The sequence below is a fragment of the Triturus cristatus genome, chromosome 7 (genome assembly GCF_964204655.1).
Source record: "Triturus cristatus chromosome 7, aTriCri1.1, whole genome shotgun sequence".
Lineage (NCBI taxonomy): Eukaryota > Metazoa > Chordata > Amphibia > Caudata > Salamandridae > Triturus > Triturus cristatus.
Window position 1 is genome coordinate 1,159,872,167 of NC_140590.1, and position 17,353 is coordinate 1,159,889,519.

At 45.0% G+C, this 17,353-nt stretch overlaps 1 protein-coding gene across 1 annotated transcript in view; it reads left to right on the forward strand.

Annotated features, from left to right (window-relative positions):
• Window positions 1-17,138, forward strand: part of LOC146811315 (uncharacterized) — a 1,339,659-nt gene extending 1,322,521 nt beyond the window's left edge. The window contains exons 16-17 of the mRNA XM_085615056.1: window positions 16,431-16,585; window positions 17,071-17,138. Coding sequence (XP_085471182.1) covers window positions 16,431-16,585; window positions 17,071-17,138 — 223 coding nt within the window. The remainder of the gene's footprint in view (window positions 1-16,430; window positions 16,586-17,070) is intronic.
• Window positions 17,139-17,353: the final 215 nt, after the last annotated feature.

Sequence of the window (17,353 nt, forward strand, 5' to 3'; positions counted from 1 at the left end):
CCTGCGGTTCACGGTGGGTCAAGAGCACTTTCAGTTTACCGTGCTCCCCTTCGGCCTTACCAGTGCCCCTCGGGTGTTCACGAAAGTGATGGCGGTGGTCGCAGCTCATCTGCGCAGATCAGGGGTTCCAGTCTTCCCCTATCTCGATGACTGGTTGTTGAAGGCGGGCTCGCCCCAGGCAGTCGTCTCCCACCTCCAGACTACGGCGGATCTCCTGCATTTGCTGGGGTTTTTCATCAACGTGCCAAAGTCACACCTGAGTCCCTCTCAGAAGCTCCTCTTCATCGGAGCGGTTCTCGATTCGGCGCAGTTCCGGGTCTATCCGCCGGAACAGCGGGTCCTGGATATTCAGGCCCTGATTCCCATCTTTCGGCCTCTATCCTGGGTTTCGGTCAGGCTAGTGTTGCGGCTTCTGGGGCTGATGGCCTCCTGCATCCTACTAGTGCATCACGCCAGGCGGCGCATGCGGGCTCTGCAGTGGGACCTGAAGTTTCAGTGGGCCCAGCATCACGGCAACCTGTCCGACCATGTCTTGATCTCGGAGGGCACTGCACGGCAGTTGCAGTGGTGGCTCACGGACCGCGATTGGGTCACAGGCAAGAGCCTCTCCCTTCCCCAACCGGAGCATGTCGTGGTGACGGATGCGTCCCTCCTGGGATGGGGTGGCCATATGGGAGAGGCGGAGATCAGAGGCCTCTGGTCTCCGGCGGAGTCTCGCCTCCACATCAACCTGTTGGAGTTGAGAGCGATCCTACTTGCACTGAAAGCCTTCCTTCTCTCTGTCAGGGGAAGTGTCGTGCAGGTGTTCACGGACAACACCACCGCCATGTGGTATTGCAACAAACAGGGCGGGGTGGGGTCGTGGACCCTTTGTCAGGAGGCTCTGCGCCTCTGGACGTGGCTGGAACACCAGGGCGTCACCCTAGTGGTTCAACATCTGGCAGGCTCTCTGAACGCCAGAGCAGACGAACTCAGCCGCCGGTGCATGATGGATCACGAATGGCGTCTGAACTCTGAAGTGGCGCAAGGTCTCTTTCAGCAGTGGGGAGAGCCTTGGTTAGATCTATTCGCCACCGAAGAGAACGCGCAATGTCAGCAGTTCTGCGCGTTGGAATTTCCAAGGCGGCACTCGCTCGGTGACGCTTTTCGTCACGAGTGGAGTTGCGGTCTGTTGTACGCCTTTCCGCCTATACCACTTCTGCCCAGAGTGCTGAAGAAGATCAGGCACGACCGGGCCCAAGTCATCTTGGTGGCTCCGGATTGGGCACGAAGGTACTGGTATCCCGAGCTACTCAGTATGTTGACCGATCCTCCGATACGTCTGCCCCTTCGGGAGGATCTTCTGTCGCAGCAGCAGGGGACGGTCCTCCACCCGAACCTGTCCAGCCTCCACCTCCATGCGTGGAGATTGAGCGGCGGCAGTTGATGCCATTTGACTTGCCTCCTGAAGTCTGTGATATCATTCTGGCAGTGTCTCTCCTGTGGCGCTCCGTCCCCCCCACCCCGGACCCCTCCACACTGCCCTCTCCCATGCCTGTCCAAAGCACACACAGACAGTCACAGGCACACACCCCAACAGACACATCCAGCACACACCCAACTAAGGCACAGCGCACACCTCCTGGCACGCACACTCAGGGGGATGTAGTCACACCCACAGGGTCTGGGGGCAAATGGCAGACACGCAGCCACAGTCAGAGCCGCAGTCCTCACGACCCACTTCCTCCAAATCCACTCCCCTTAGCTCCCCTGCCAAGACATCACCCAAAGTGACCAACAGGGCTAGTCAGTCCCTCAGCCCCACTGTGACACCACTCCGCAAGCGGTTGAGGAAGTCTCCGGCCAGGGGAGTTGAGTCCCCCCCCATGTCCACCACCTCCCCCGAGAGCGCTGCACCCCATCCCTCGGACACCCCCCCCCCCTCCGTTGGCCCTGGTGTTCGTTCCGGTGCAGGGGTTCCTCTGGACGCCCTGGCTGCAGTGGGCAGCGAGCTGCTCACCACCACCTTTGGCGCTGCACCACCCCCTGTGGTGGATACGTCCGGCCCTGCACCCACCACACCTACCCAACCCACTCCTGTCCCTGCGGTGCCTGGTACTCCCACTGATGATGCCCCCCTCCCGGTCGACAACCCTTGAGGTGACTTTGTGCAGGCAAGGTAGGGGTGGACACACTCACATACGTCCACCCTTGGACTCGAACTATGGACTGGCCATTGGCCTTTGTAAATAGTGTTTTATTACAATTTCTTTTTTTTGTGTGCTGAATAAATCCTTTTCTTTTAGTTTCCACACTATTGCATTTCAGGTACTTGATGTTGGTGATGAGGCCCATGAAGTTGGTTTTCTGGTAATGTGTTAGGGTTCTGAGAAATGTTTTAGTATGATGGTCATGAGGTGGACCATGGTGTCTGTGTGCCATTTCAATGTCTGTGAAAATATTAATTGGTAGTGTGTGTTCCTTTGGATTGTGAGACATTGTCCCAGGAAGTGTTCCTTCCTCTGTGGCACCTGACATGTTCCCTGCAAACAGTTGCACAATTGTTGTGCTGACCTATGTCAACATATCATTTGTTGGTGACGGATCCCTTCACCAATGGCCATGCATGCTCACCAATGTCTCCTGCTAACTCGTCTGTGCCATCCTTGCCAGTCACTGTACTTGTGTTTAGTGTATGTAGGAATGGCATCAGGGAGCAATTGGCCCTTTTCAGCACTATGCATGTGTGTAATCACGGCCTAACACACAAATGGCACGTTTAATGCTGGGTATTTGGGAACCTGACACACAATTGTGGGCATTGTATCTAGTGGCAGTGAACCCTATTCCTTACATGAGAGACGTCATCTGGGTGGCTGGACCAGCAACTGGACATTCCTATCACTCCTGTGATGTGCGTGACAGTGTGTGGTCCCCTTGGCTAACTTATTTTAGTATGCATTTCCATGACTATACAGTCAGTTGGCATTAAATCCGTGTGTGTATTGTGGGGCATCCGCCATGGGTGGGTGTACATGTGTTGTATGTCCTCACACCCACATGTGGTGTGTCATGCAGTGTGTGAATGACATCCATCCTCCTGGGAGTGGGGCACTGCTGGGAGTGATATGCACCCACCCCTCATATGTCTGGGCACTGCTGGGAGGCCTCTGCACCCACCCCTAATATGTCTGGGCACTGCTGGGAGGCCTCTGCACCCACCCCTCATATGTCTAGGCACTGCTTGGAGTCCTCTGCACCCACCCCTCATATGTCTGGGCACTGCTGGGAGGCCTCTGCACCCACCCCTCATATGTCTGGGCACTGCTGGGAGTGATATGCACCAACCCCTCATATGTTTGGGCATTGCTGGGAGTGATATGCACCCACCCCTCATATGTCTGGGCACTGCTGGGAGTCCTCTGCACCCACCCCTCATTAGTCGGCACTGCTGGGAGTCCTCTGCACCCACCCACGCACCCCCTTGGAGCTGTACACTGCTGGCCAGGACCTACACACACATCAATTTGTAGGTAAAATGCTGGGCCAGTCCTCTATGCCCACATTCCTGGCGTGTGTACGCCTCGTATCCAAATTTTCCTGCTGCCGTAACGGGGTACGTGTGGTACGGACCGTACCCACGCATGTATGCGTGGGTACGGTCCGTACCTGGTTAATCATGGGGCCGTAGGGGTACGTACCGTACCCACGCATTAATGCGTGGGTACCGTCCGTACCTGAGGACTCATGGGGCCGTAGGGGTATGCACCGTACCCACGTATTCATGCGTGGGTATGGTCCGTACCTGATTAATTATGGGGCTGTAGGGGTACGCACAGTACCCACGCATTCATGCGTGTGTACGGTCCGTACCTGAGTACTCATGGGGCCGTAGGGGTATGCACCGTACCCACGTATTCATGCGTGGGTATGTTCCGTACCACTGTTGCAATGGTGCTGTAGGGGTACGTATGGTACGCACCGTACCTATGCATTCATGCGTGGGTACGGTCCGTACCACTGTTGTCATGGCGCCGTAGGGGTACGTATGGCACGCACCGTACCCACGCATGTTGTTCTCACCTTCTGCGGCATGTACGTCGGGTGCGGTGCACCAGGTCGTAGGCCAAGAGGACCAGGATGACACGTACGATGGGGTTCATGGCTGTACGTCACGTACAGGGGCTCCGTGGCGTTGCCGTTCGTGTCGGACTCTGCTTTTCCGGTTGTGTTTGGCTCCCGTAAACAAAGAGCCGTACGGAGTGACGTCGGTACGAATCGTACTAGCTGGGCCGGAAAACGCTGGTGAAATACGTACGGACGTCGCGTACAAGCATTTCAGGATCGGAATCGTGGGTATTTTTTTGCTGTACGGTCTTTTGTACAATTTGTACAGAAAATGGCTTTCTGTACGAATCGTACTTCCTAGGTTGTGAAATGAGTTTACCTGGTACGAGTCATACGGGGAAAACGCTCCGTACGACCAATCATGGGGCCTTTTTACAGGATCAGAATCGACCCCTTAATGTAATTTTTATTATTTTTATATTATAAGCTTTTTAAAGTTATTTTATAGTGTTAATTGTGTGAATTAATTGAGATTTGATTATTAATTATATTAATTGTAATTAGTTGATTAATTAATTGTTAATTAATTATGTTAATTTATTAATATGTTACAATATTGTAGGTAATGTTTATAGGGGAAAATGGTGGGAGGTAAAAAAAATGTTTTAATTATTAATTGTTTATTAATGTTAATTATATGCAGGAGTGGGTATATTAAATTATTCCCCTACGCTATCCAACACTTTCCTTACTGTTGCACTCACTGGAGTGGGAATAGAAATTTGTACCCTCCCGCTATCCAACACTTTCCCTACTGTTGCACTCACTGGAGTGGGAATAGTAATTCTTACCCTCCCACTATCCAACGCTTTCCCTACTGTTGCACTCACTGGAGTGGGAATAGTAATTTTTACCCTCCCGCTATCCAACGCTTTCCCTACTGTTGAACTCACTGGAGTTGGAATAGTAATTTTTACCCTCCCGCTATCCAACGCTTTCCCTATTGTTGCACTCACTGGAGTGGGAAAAGCAACTTTTACCCCCCCCCCCGCTATCCAACGCTTTCCCTACTGTTGCACTCACTGGAGCTGGAATAGTAATTATTACACCTCCCACTATCCAACACGTTCCCTACTGTACCACTTGTTGGAGTGGAAATAGTAATTTTCTCTTTTACGCTATACAATCTTTTCAGTATTGTTATATTTAATGTAGTGTAAAATCTTATAATTTTTTTTTATGTTTTAACTTATTATATATAATTCATTTTTATATTTATATTATAGGTTTATATATATATATATATATATATATATATATATATATATATATGTAATTATATTTAAAATTCTGTTTTTAACATTTAATTATTAAAAATATTGATTGTTTTTTAATATTATTAAGTTAATATATATGTAATAAAAAATAAAAATGCATGTTTATTTGTTTTAACTTACATTTATTATTTATTAATTTTAAGGTTATTTAAGTATTTTTAAGTATGTTTGACTTAATTATATTTATTATTTCATTAATTTTACATTACTTTTAAGACATTTAAAAAAGTCGATATTTTAGCAAACTATATTATTTCCAACGATATTTACGATTCAATATTTTTGTAGGTCGATATTTAGCTCCTCGATATTCTGTCAGTGATTTGGGCGCAGCATCAGAGGAACCTGTCCGATTACGTCCAGATCTCGGAGGGCACAGCATAACAATTGCAGTGGTGGCTCACAAACCAGCATTGGGTCAATGGCATATCCCTCTCCCTTCCCCAACCGGAGCCCACAGTGGTGACGGATGTGTCCCTCCTGGGATGGGGCGGCCACATGGGAGAGGCGGAGATCAGAGGCCTCTGGTGTCCGGCGGAGTCCAGGCTCCAGATCAACCTTCTGGAGCTCCGGGCGATCCGACTTGCACTGAAGGCATTCCTTTCCTCTGTCAAGGGGAGAGTAGTGCAGGTGTTCACAGACAATACCACCGCCATGTGGTACTGCAACAAACAGGGCGGGGTGGGGTCGTGGACCCTATGTCAGGAGGCTCTGTGCCTCTGGACATGGCTAAAACATCAGGGCATTTCCCTGGTGGTTCAACACCTGGCAGGTTCACTGAACGCCAGGGCGGAGAAACTCCGCCGCAGGTGCATGATGGATCACGAATGGCGTCTTCACTCCGACATGGCGCAAGGTCTCTTTCAGCAGTGGGGAGAGCCTTTATTAGATGTATTCGCCACCGAAGAGAACGCGCAATGTCAGCAGTTCTGCGCGTTGGAATTTCCAAGGCGGCACTCGCTAGGTGACGCTTTTCGTCGCGAGAGGGATTGCGGTCTGTTGTACACCTTTCCGCCTATACCATTTCTGCCCAGACTGCTGAAGAAGATCAGGCGTGATCGGGCCCAAATCATTCTTGTGGCTCCGGACTGGGCTCGAAGAGTTTGGTATCCCGAGCTACTCAGTATGACCATCGATCCCCTGATCCGACTGCCTCTTCGGGAGGATCTTCTGTCGCAGCAGCAGGGGACGGTCCTCCACCCGAACCTGCCCAGTCTCCACCTTTTTGCGTGAGATTGAGTGGCGGAGGTTGATTCCTTTTGACTTGCCTCCTGAAGTCTGTGATGTCATTCTGGCAGCCAGGCGTCCCTCCACTAAGTTGGTATACGCCTGCAGGTGGAACAAATTTGTGGCAAGGAGCACAGCAAATGCTGTGGATCCCCTTTCTGCCCCTCTTTCAGAAGTCCTTTTGTTCCTTCTTTCTTTGGCCCGGCGGGGCTCTGCTCTGGGCACTATCAAGGGCCACCGTTCTGCTATTTCAGCCTTTCTCCGGCTTCCTGATCAGCCCTCTCTTTTCAGGTCCCCTGTTGTTAATAGATTCCTCAAAGGCATTACTCATCTTTTCCCTCCTATTCTGTTTGTAATGCCACAGTGGGACTTGAACCTGGTTCTTACATATTTAATGTGTGCTCCTTTTGAGCCTCTTCACAATTGTCCTCTCCATTTGTTAACTTTGAAGACTGCTTTCCTGGTTGCCATCACCTCTGCTGGGAGGGTGAGTGAGCTCCAGGCTCTTTCTTGTAATCCTCCTTTTCTGTCCATCCGTTAAAGTTGTGCTCAGGACACGTCCATCCTTTCTGCCAAAGGTTGTCACTGCCTTTCACATCGGGCAGACATCACTTTTCCCACCTTCTTTCCGCCTCCGCATCCTTCCAGGGAGGAAGACAGGCTCCACCATCTGGACCCAAAATGTGCGCTCTCACTTTACCTGAATCGCACACAACAGTTCCGGGTGGATGACCAGCTCTTTGTTGGCTACATAGGCGCCAAGAACGGTCGGGCCGTACACAAGCGGACTATCTCCCTATGGGTCATCTTGTGTATTAAAGCCTGTTATTCTTTGGCAAAGAAGGAGCCTCTGTTTGGGCTGGGCACCCATTCTACCAGGGCGACGGCTGCCACTACGGCGTTGGGATGTGGTGTCCCCTTACAAGACATCTGTCAGGCAGCTACGTGGGTCACGCTGCACACTTTTACTAAGCATTATTGCCTGGACAGCCAAGTCCGGAAAGACGGCTTCTTTGGCCGTTCTGTTGTCCGGGACTTCCTGGTGTGATCTTGGTTCACAGACCCACCACGGTATTGCTGGGGTATCTATTCTAAGGTAAGGAATCCCATCCTCCCCATTCTGCAAACTGATTTCTAGGGTTAAGGACATCCCTTTCAGAGCCCTAGTTTCAATGCACCAGTGGTCAGTCAGTGTCTTGCATGGCTCTGCGTTCCTGGCGCGGAACGTCGTGTACAGAACTGACGCCAGCGTGCGAGGGCGGCGTCTAAGTAGCTGTGTTGAGGTCATCTCGGTGATCACAATGCCAACGACGGACGCAAAGCCACACGACGGCACCTTCCGACGCGCAGGGGTACTGCTGACGAAAACTTTCCGGATGCAGTCTGAAACCTGGGGTAATTCTAAAGTAAGGAATCTATCACTAACTAATGTTTCTTACAGACATATTGTTACCAAAGGTAAGTAACTTGTGCTCCAGTTAGAATGGGTATCCATGATTGAAGTAATGCTGAGGTTTTAAGAGCTTATAAGATTAATAACTTGCCAGGCATAAGCTTCACCAGGGTTGCTTTATTATCATGTAAAGAAAGTGATCTAGTGATTCGCTTAATGTGTCTTTTAAATTCTTTCGATGAAACTTGAAGGTTCCAGAAATGTCCTGCATGGAGAGAGTGGAATGCATCTTTTTGAGAATCGTTTAGCCCAACATTTGAGCTGAGATTATTTATTTTCTTCTAGACCCAGACTGATACGGTGTTATTTTCAGCTAGGCGAAAACCGCAACACATCTTGAGGAAAACATTTTCTATGGCCCAGCTGAAACGTGAGGGCATTTGTGCCATTAAATGACTGAACCCTTAAGTAAGCTGCAGTCTAGCTTCATGAAGGAGCGCCGAATGGCTCTCCTGCTTTGAGCGTGAACCCCACATCATAGGCAGCATAGTGCAGGCATCATGGTTTTAATTAGGGGTGGATTCCGTAAACTCCACCACAGAATGGCTGGCATAGTTTTTGCTGAACTCCATGCTCCGGATCATGGAGTGGTAAATCTCTGCAAACTCCGCTGGCAGGGTGAAATTTTCCGCCCACCCCATGTAAATTGGCACAAGCAGAAGACTCTGTAATTTGACTTCAGCAATACCGCACAAAGAAAGCAGGCAAGATAATTGAATGGGACTCTATTCTGCTCAAAAGCAGTCCAAAGCCAGACGATAAAACGCAATACCCTACATCAACTCCATATAGCTTATTGTGCTGGCCAATGACATCTTGCTGCCTCTTAGTATGCCTTTAGCTGCTATTGACATTATACTAAGGAGTATGCCTCTCACATCTGTTGTTATCTTCTCTCGCTCAATTTTAAAGGTTTATATGTTACTATGAAGATTCTCATGCACACCTGCTACCTTGTACTGCTAAAGGTGTCTTTTTTGACTGGTACTTTTTATATTTAAAACCAATAAACTCATTTAAAAAAATTGAATAGCATGCCTCTTCAGTGGGCACCTTGTTAGAGGCAGCTCCGAAGTATAGGAATCAGGGAATCATATTTGATCAACATGTTTCACTGCTTGCTCAAATTAATTTGGTAACCCCTATTTGCTTTTAGTTGCTGAAAAAAGAGCTTGGGAAGGTGCTTCTACTTCTTGAGCTTGATCATCACAAGATGGTTTTTCAGACAGTCATCTCAGCATGTCTTCACCACTTCAATTCCTTGTATTTAGGGTTTTTGGAAAGTATCTTAGCAAAATGTTTCCACTTGTTTAAAACATGCCTGTGCACATATTGTGTGGCTTCCAATGATTTCTTACATTATATGGCATTTTAAAAGACTCCACCTCCTTACTGTGGAGAAGCCTATGCCACAAGGCAATTTCCAACAAATGCTCAGTATTCTAGTGACACAGGGTGTCTTCCTACAGTCGCGATCAAATATATGCTCTCAATCAGGGTCCAGATGAAGATCCTTCAAATTTGTTTGACTTGATAGGATATACTTCTGTCTCATGGCCAATTAAATCAGGAATTCTGTGACATTTTTTCTATATTAGGTAAATTAATATTTAGAACACTTCAGAAAACCAAACATCTTTCTAGCTTGGTGGTCTAATATATTCTGGCGTGCTTATTTTATTGGTTTCCTTTCCCCGTGCTTTGATACCATTTTTGGCATTATGCACTACACAAATTACCGTCAAATGAAATAAAATCAAAGCTAAGACCACCCCTAGTTTTGAGTAGAAAGAATGGGCTATCAATGAAAATCAACTGTATGCTGATGATCTAATAATTTATTCACCTGGTTTGGAAAGGTTTAAAATGGTGTTTGTATCGTGCACTGAAGTGTGAACATTATTTGGGTAAAGTAAAAATTAAAATGCCAAAATTAAATTGTATGAATCAAGTGCCAACAACTGTGATAAAGAGTGAATACGATATTTGGGCATTTATATGCCAACAAATCTACATTCATGAGTCAAAGAAAACATAGAAAAACTTTCAAAAATCGATCAAGAAATAATGTTAATATTGGCATGACTGTTTATTCCCATTAATAAGGAGACTACACATGATTAATATGTCAGTCTTCCCTCAATTGTATTTCATATTTTACTCCATGATCCAAATGATCCCTATTTTATTACCCTAAAAACATACAATGCTCCACCAGTTACTTCATCAGGGCTGCCAAAAAAACATGAAAAAGTTGGAAAATACAAACAGGGATAGCCAAAAAGAAGGGGTGTGGGCGAGGGGGTTGAGCTATTCTTAGCTTCCACTTACTCGAATGGGCATTCTAACTGAAAAGGTATGCTATTTTTGGAGTTACGAGTAGGATCATGTGCTAACAGGACTAATTGATGCAGTGAGTTCCTCAGAGTTTGCTAAACGTTTAGGACTTTATCAAAACATCATGTAAAATTAGAGGCATGATCGTGGGCCAAATTATAACAATTCTGAAGATACATTTTTTTTTATTTCTACCTTGATGTAATTTCCCAACCATTGAGTTTTTTTCATCAAATTCCGATTTGAAACCCTACCAGCCTATATCCTTCACTAGCATGGAATGAAAGAAACACACAAGAAAAAGCAGGAAGTTTGATTATAAACCTCATAATATCAAAATCAGTGAACTAACTCATCATACCACCTACATACGACGGAGAAGCAATGCATAAGATAAATTATTTCAGCCTTTATGACCTGTCAGTTTCACGAAAGTAAATGATTTTGCCCAGTCAAAGGTGGCAGGTATGGAGAGGTAGAGGATGGCCTATTCTATGTGACTGTAACATGTCCAGGGTTGTTGTAATTTTGGACAAAGTTTGAAATAATCTTAGAAATTGAATGTGGGCAATTTTTAAAGGTAGGTATTTTTGATTATTTTTTATATCCCCCTGGCAAGTGAAAAGAAGACACTTTCTTCGCTATTATGTTATGCTTGATAACTACAAGACTAATAATTCGGAGGAATTGCATGCAAAATGCTCCTTATAAAGAAGTACATTTGTGGAACCATTTCCGTAAGAATCAAAGATTTAAACCCAGCTCAATTTTGGGAAGGGGAAGGTCATTGAAGAGAAATTACTACCCATGTAAGCAATAATTCAGTATTTACCTTTTTGGAAAAATACAAGAGTCATATAGGAAGATGGTTATAACACTACCTGAGTAAAAAGCACAATGACTTCTGGAGGATGCAATAGTGACTAAAACGGCAGTCAATGGACGTGAAGAAGTGTGTGCAACAACATCAAAGACACGCACCCGAGTATTCACTTTTAGTTGTCACTACGTGATGTCCTCTGTGGTTATCTGGGTAGTATATACATATTTATGCACCTCCTTATTTAAGAGAGTTAAAACATCTCTGATGCCCACACCTGCTGGGAGTGAATATTTTAGAGCTTAGAAAATATGGAGAGGAAAACCTATTTGCATCAAAGTTATTGTTATGGATGGTAAAAAAAATCTTCTCAGGAGTAATCTCAGAAATTTTCATGACAATGTGCAAGTTCTGGAAGGCAGGACATTTTCACTGGGGGGATGATACTGGGATGGTATCTTAATAGAAAATATTTCTAGTTGGACAGAATAATGGAAAACCTACACCCGGTGGGACAACGATGTTAAAGACACAATAGTTATGTCAGATGATAATTCTGACGACAATAATATGACATTCAACTTCTGGGATGCAGTGTTTTTCTTGAGGCAAGAAATATACATGCTGCTGAAAAGATCACCCCCTCAGACGCATTTTTAATCCATGGGCATAATGGGTGATTTCAGACAGCCCCGCTTTCTAAATCTCCCCCCCCACCTTGTAAAAGTGATTGGAGCAGTCACAAGTCCGGAGTCCATAAAAACTGATTCTGTTTTAATTTGGCAGCTGTGTATTGACTTTTCACAGAAAGTACTGTGCCTAACTGCCCTGCCCAACCTTATGTACTCTCAGACCGTTGCTGGCATATACACTTAAAATGACTCTTTCTGTTTCATGTCTCTTCCTTTACTTGCTGTCATCTCTTCTAGTTCGTCCCTCCCTTCATTACATCTTTCTTCTCCACCTCTCTCTCATGATGTCAACTCCCTCTACCACTGTCTTTTCTCACCTTTACCCCTCTACCACTGTCTTAACTTACCTTTACCGCTCTACCACTATCTTTTCTTACCTTTACCTCTCTACCACCGCTCTACCACTGTCTTTTCTCACCTTCACCTCTCTACCACTGTCTTTTCTTACCTTTACCTCTCTACCACTGTCTTATGTTACCTTCACCACTCTACCACTGCCTTTTCTTACCCTTACCGCTCTACCACTGTCTTATGTTACCTTCACCGATCTGCCACTGTCTTTTCTTACCTTTACCGCTCTACCACTGTCTTTTCTTACCTTTACCGCTCTACCACTGTCTTTTCTTACCTTTACCTCTCTACCACTGTCTTATCTTACCTTTACCTCCCTACCACTGTCTTATCTTACCTTTATCGCTCTACCACTGTCTTATCTTACCTTTACCGCTCTACCACTGTCTTATCTTACCTTTACCGCTCTACCACTGTCTTTTCTTACCTTTACCTCTCTACCACTGTCTTATCTTACCTTTACCGCTTTACCACTGTCTTTTCTTACCTTTACCTCTCTACCACTGTCTTATCTTACCTTTACCACTCTACCACTGTCTTATCTTACCTTTACCTCTCTACCACTGTCTTATCTTACCTTTACCTCTCTACCACTGCCTTATGTTACCTTCACCGCTCTACCACTATCTTTTCTTACCTTTACTGCTCTACCACTTTCTTTTCTTACCTTTACCGCTCTACCACTGTCTTTTCTTACCTTTACCTCTCTACCACTGTCTTATCTTACCTTTACCTCTCTACCACTGTCCTATCTTACCTCTACTGCTCTACCACTGTCTTTTCTTATCTTTACCTCTCTACCACTGTCTTATCTTACCTTCACCTCTCTACCACTGTCTTTTCTTACCTTTACCTCTGTACCACTGTCTTATCTTACATTTACCGCACTACCACTGTCTTTTTTACCTTTACCGCTCTACCACTGTCTTTTCTTACCTTCACCTCTCTACCACTGTCTTTCCTTACCTTTACCTCTCTACCACTGTCTTATGTTACCTTCACCACTCTACCACTGTATTTTCTTACCTTTACCGCTCTACCACTGTCTTATGTTACCTTCACCGATCTACCACTATCTTTTCTTACCTTTACCGCTCTACCACTGTCTTATCTTACCTTTACCGCTCTACCACTGTCTTTTCTTACCTTTACCTCTCTACCACTGTCTTATCTTACCTTTACCGCTCTACCACTGTCTTATCTTACCTTTACCTCTCTACCACTGTCTTATCTTACCTTTACCACTCTACCACTGTCTTATCTTACCTTTACCTCTCTACCACTGTCTTATCTTACCTTCACCTCTCTACCACTGTCTTTTCTTACCTTTACCTCTCTACCACTGCCTTATGTTACCTTCACCGCTCTACCACTATCTTTTCTTACCTTTACTGCTCTACCACTTTCTTTTCTTACCTTTACCGCTCTACCACTGTCTTTTCTTACCTTTATCTCTCTACCACTGTCTTATCTTACCTTTACCGCTCTACCACTGTCTTATCTTACCTTTACCTCTCTACCACTGTCCTATCTTACCTCTACTGCTCTACCACTGTCTTTTCTTATTTTTACCACTCTACCACTGTCTTATCTTACCTTTACCGCACTACCACTGTCTTTTTTACCTTTACCGCTCTACCACTCTCTTTTCTTACCTTTACCGCTCTACCACTATCTTTTCTTTCTGTTACCTCTTTACCTCTCTACCTATCTACTCCTCCTCTATACCTCAACTATCTCTCTGCAACTCACTGCTGTTTCCTTCTGATCTCCCTGTATTTCTCCTCCATATGCTTTACTTTGCTTTCAACCCAATTCTTAATGTATCTCACCCCCTACCTCTCTCTCCATCTCCCTATAGCCCGTCTTTGTTTACTTCTCATAGCCATGCCTCTGCCTTATCACTCTGTACCTCACATCTCTGCCTACATCATTTCACTCTCTACCTCACATCTCTCTTACTACCTGAATCTCTCTCAGTAACAAATCACTCAATATAAATCGCCATTCATTTGCTACCTTACCTCTCTATCTCACCTCTCTGTCTTTCTACCTGTTCCCTCTACCTCGTCTCTCTCAATTCTCTAATTGAACATTTGCTCTCTTACTCGCCATTCTCAAATTCTACCTCTCGCTCTTCATAAATCTCACTACCTTGGTTCTCACTTTTTTGCCTCTCTTCTCTTTACCTCAAGAGTCTACTTGCCTCGCTCTCTCTTTTCCTCTCCCTCTTTATCCCCCTCACTGCTCTTACTCAACCTAGTCACCATCTCTTTACTTCATATCTGTTTCTCTCTATACCTCTTCTCTCTCCTAGATTTGACTCCTCTCTCCCTTTCTCTCAGCCTCTGTCCCCAAAGAACTGGTCTCTGTTTCTATGCTTTTTATTTCGCCAGCTCAACCTCACTGCTCTCTTGCTACCTTGCATCCCTCTATACTTGTCTCACTACCTCATTGCTGTGCCTTTCCAGATCCAGCTCTTTCTGTCCCAACATCTCTCTAAGTCATCTCTATTTCTACCTTATCTCTCTCTCTCTCTCTCTCTCTCTCTCTCTCTCTCTCTCTCTCTCTCTCTCTCTACCTCACTCCTCTCCCTCGCTCTACGTTTACATTTCCTGTTTCCATTACTATCTCTCTGACTCACTATAAAACCTTACCTATCCCTCTACCTAGAGCATCTACCTATTTCTTCCTTTATTTACCTCTCTGCGTCTTTATATTTTTTTCTGTCTAAGTCACCTTTTGGTCTTAACCTTAAGTTCCTCCCTACCACATATATCTCTCTACCTCAGCTCTATGGCTACCTCTCTTCTCCCTCTGCTTCCCTTTTTTGTTTCACTTTTTATTTGTACACCGTTCTCTTTTCCTTACTCCTGCTTGCACCATTTCTCCTAGTCAGCAGAGTCGGAGGTCAATAGATAAACAAAGAAGTGTACACAGAGAAAAAGAATGAAGTGGAGCCAGGAGAAAGAATTAAGGAGAAATGTATCAAAGTTCGTTTGATGAAAATTCTCAGCATCAGAGCAGTTGTTTGGTTTTCAGTGTTGCAGCAAGAATGACTATGGTTAAGGGGATTTCTTAGTCATTACAAATAATCAGCAATTAAAGTTGGAGTTTCAAGTGCTCTATGCATATGATTTATTTTATTTAATATTATGCACTAGTTCGCTAAGCCTTCATCAAGTCACCCTTGACATGTATTTCCTACAGTAGGAGGAATGGTTTGGTTAGACAATAAACTCATCATAAAAGATAGCGCTTACAAGACACCTAGGTACATATTTATCAAGGTGTTGCGTTGCCCTTGCGCCACTCAAGGAGGCACAAGGGTGATGCAAAACCTAAGTGAGATTCATCAAGTCACACAAGGCCACCTTGCATGTCTTGATAAATCTAGAGTAACGCAAGTCAGCACAAATCACTTCCTAGCATTACTCTGCAGCAGGGAGGCATTCCAATAGTGGAGTGCCCATGGGCGGAGTTTGGGTGTACCACCCATGGATTCTGGCACATTCCCAGATTTTCCATAGTGGTAGACCTGGGAATGTGTCAAAATGCTACGCCTCCCCATATGAGGCGTAAGAAGGAGAAATATATTTCTCTCTCATCGTATTTTCCTCTTTTTAAGTGTACTGCATTCTGCAGCACACATGGAGGAAAATGCCTCTCAGGTTTGCTTTTGTGCAGGGGGGTGTACCTTCCTGCACAAAAACAATTCTGCTTACAATGCAGGCACCCTTGCACCAGTAGCGGCTGGCACAGGTAAGAGCGATGAGCGACATGGCGGGCCTGGGGCATGCGGGGTGGATGGTGGTGGATCTTGACAGATGACAGGATAGGTAATGTTAAATTAAAAAATAAAAAACACTTACCTTATGCTCGCTGCATCGCTGACTCGGCGCAAGGTAAGTGGGATCATGCTTACGTAATATGTAGAGAAAAAAACTCAAACAAATCCAATATTACTCACAAGCTGCTGGTTAGTTCCAGTCATATATTCATTGGTTCCCCAAAATGTGTGTAACTTCCAAGTCTTCTTTAAAACCTCGAATAGAAGGGGCCATTGAGAGTTTTCGTATAGTTTAAGTGTAATTTGTTAGAGTTGTCTAACATTGGTTAGTTCGTATTTATGATGCCAGTGTCTGTTTTTTTTAAATATTTTACAGCGTGTCCCTGATCCGCCTCTTTAAGTGCGTAGTACTGCTGATGGTGTTTTTTCATGTCAGTGCACTTCTGTTTATTTACGCTGCGTGCCCTGATTTTTGTCACATTGATTCCTGGTTGAGTTTTATTCCAATGTTCTCCGAATCAATCAAGCCAGGTAATTATATATTAATTATACATAATGTTGTCAAATAACTCCATATTTAGATGTTGAGTAGGAGTGTTGCATTCGAGACTGTATGGTCACAAAGTGTCTTTGTCGCAATATCCTTTGACATAAACAGTGTACCGTAAATATAATTTACAAAAATATCAATCATGTACATAGAAATCTATACTCACTGGGATATTTAAGACAAAATATTTATGTGAGACTATCATCACAGAAGCACAGAGCTTAACTACAAGTATTAGTATTTGAGAATCAGGATTTTAACTCCGGTTGTATGTTGTCAACTTGATAAGCAGATTTCTAAAACATGCCCATTAGCCTTAACTCGAATAGTTAAACAACAGCACTCTCGATGACAAAATGTTTAAGCCTATATGTGCGTGCATTGCTGAAATGATGACTGCAAGCATCAGAATACATGTTTCTGTTGCTAAATACCCATGATTGGCTAAACTTGTTATCTATGAAAGGGGAGTCCTTCGGCAGCTATGCGAGTAGCTCTGACAGCCACAGCAAAGCACCAATTCAGTGTTCTTAACTGGGCATTTACTGTGTGTTCACTCAGCACTCACTAATGTAAACTGTCAGATACTGGCTGCCTTGAACAAGAATCATAGTATACCGTGCTCCTTAAACAACAGCCGTGCGAGGACTGCACAAGGGCTAAGGGCCATATGTATGAAAAATGCGTTTTGCGATTCTCAAATTGCGATTTTTAGGGAATCGAAATTAGAGAATCGCAAAATGCAATGT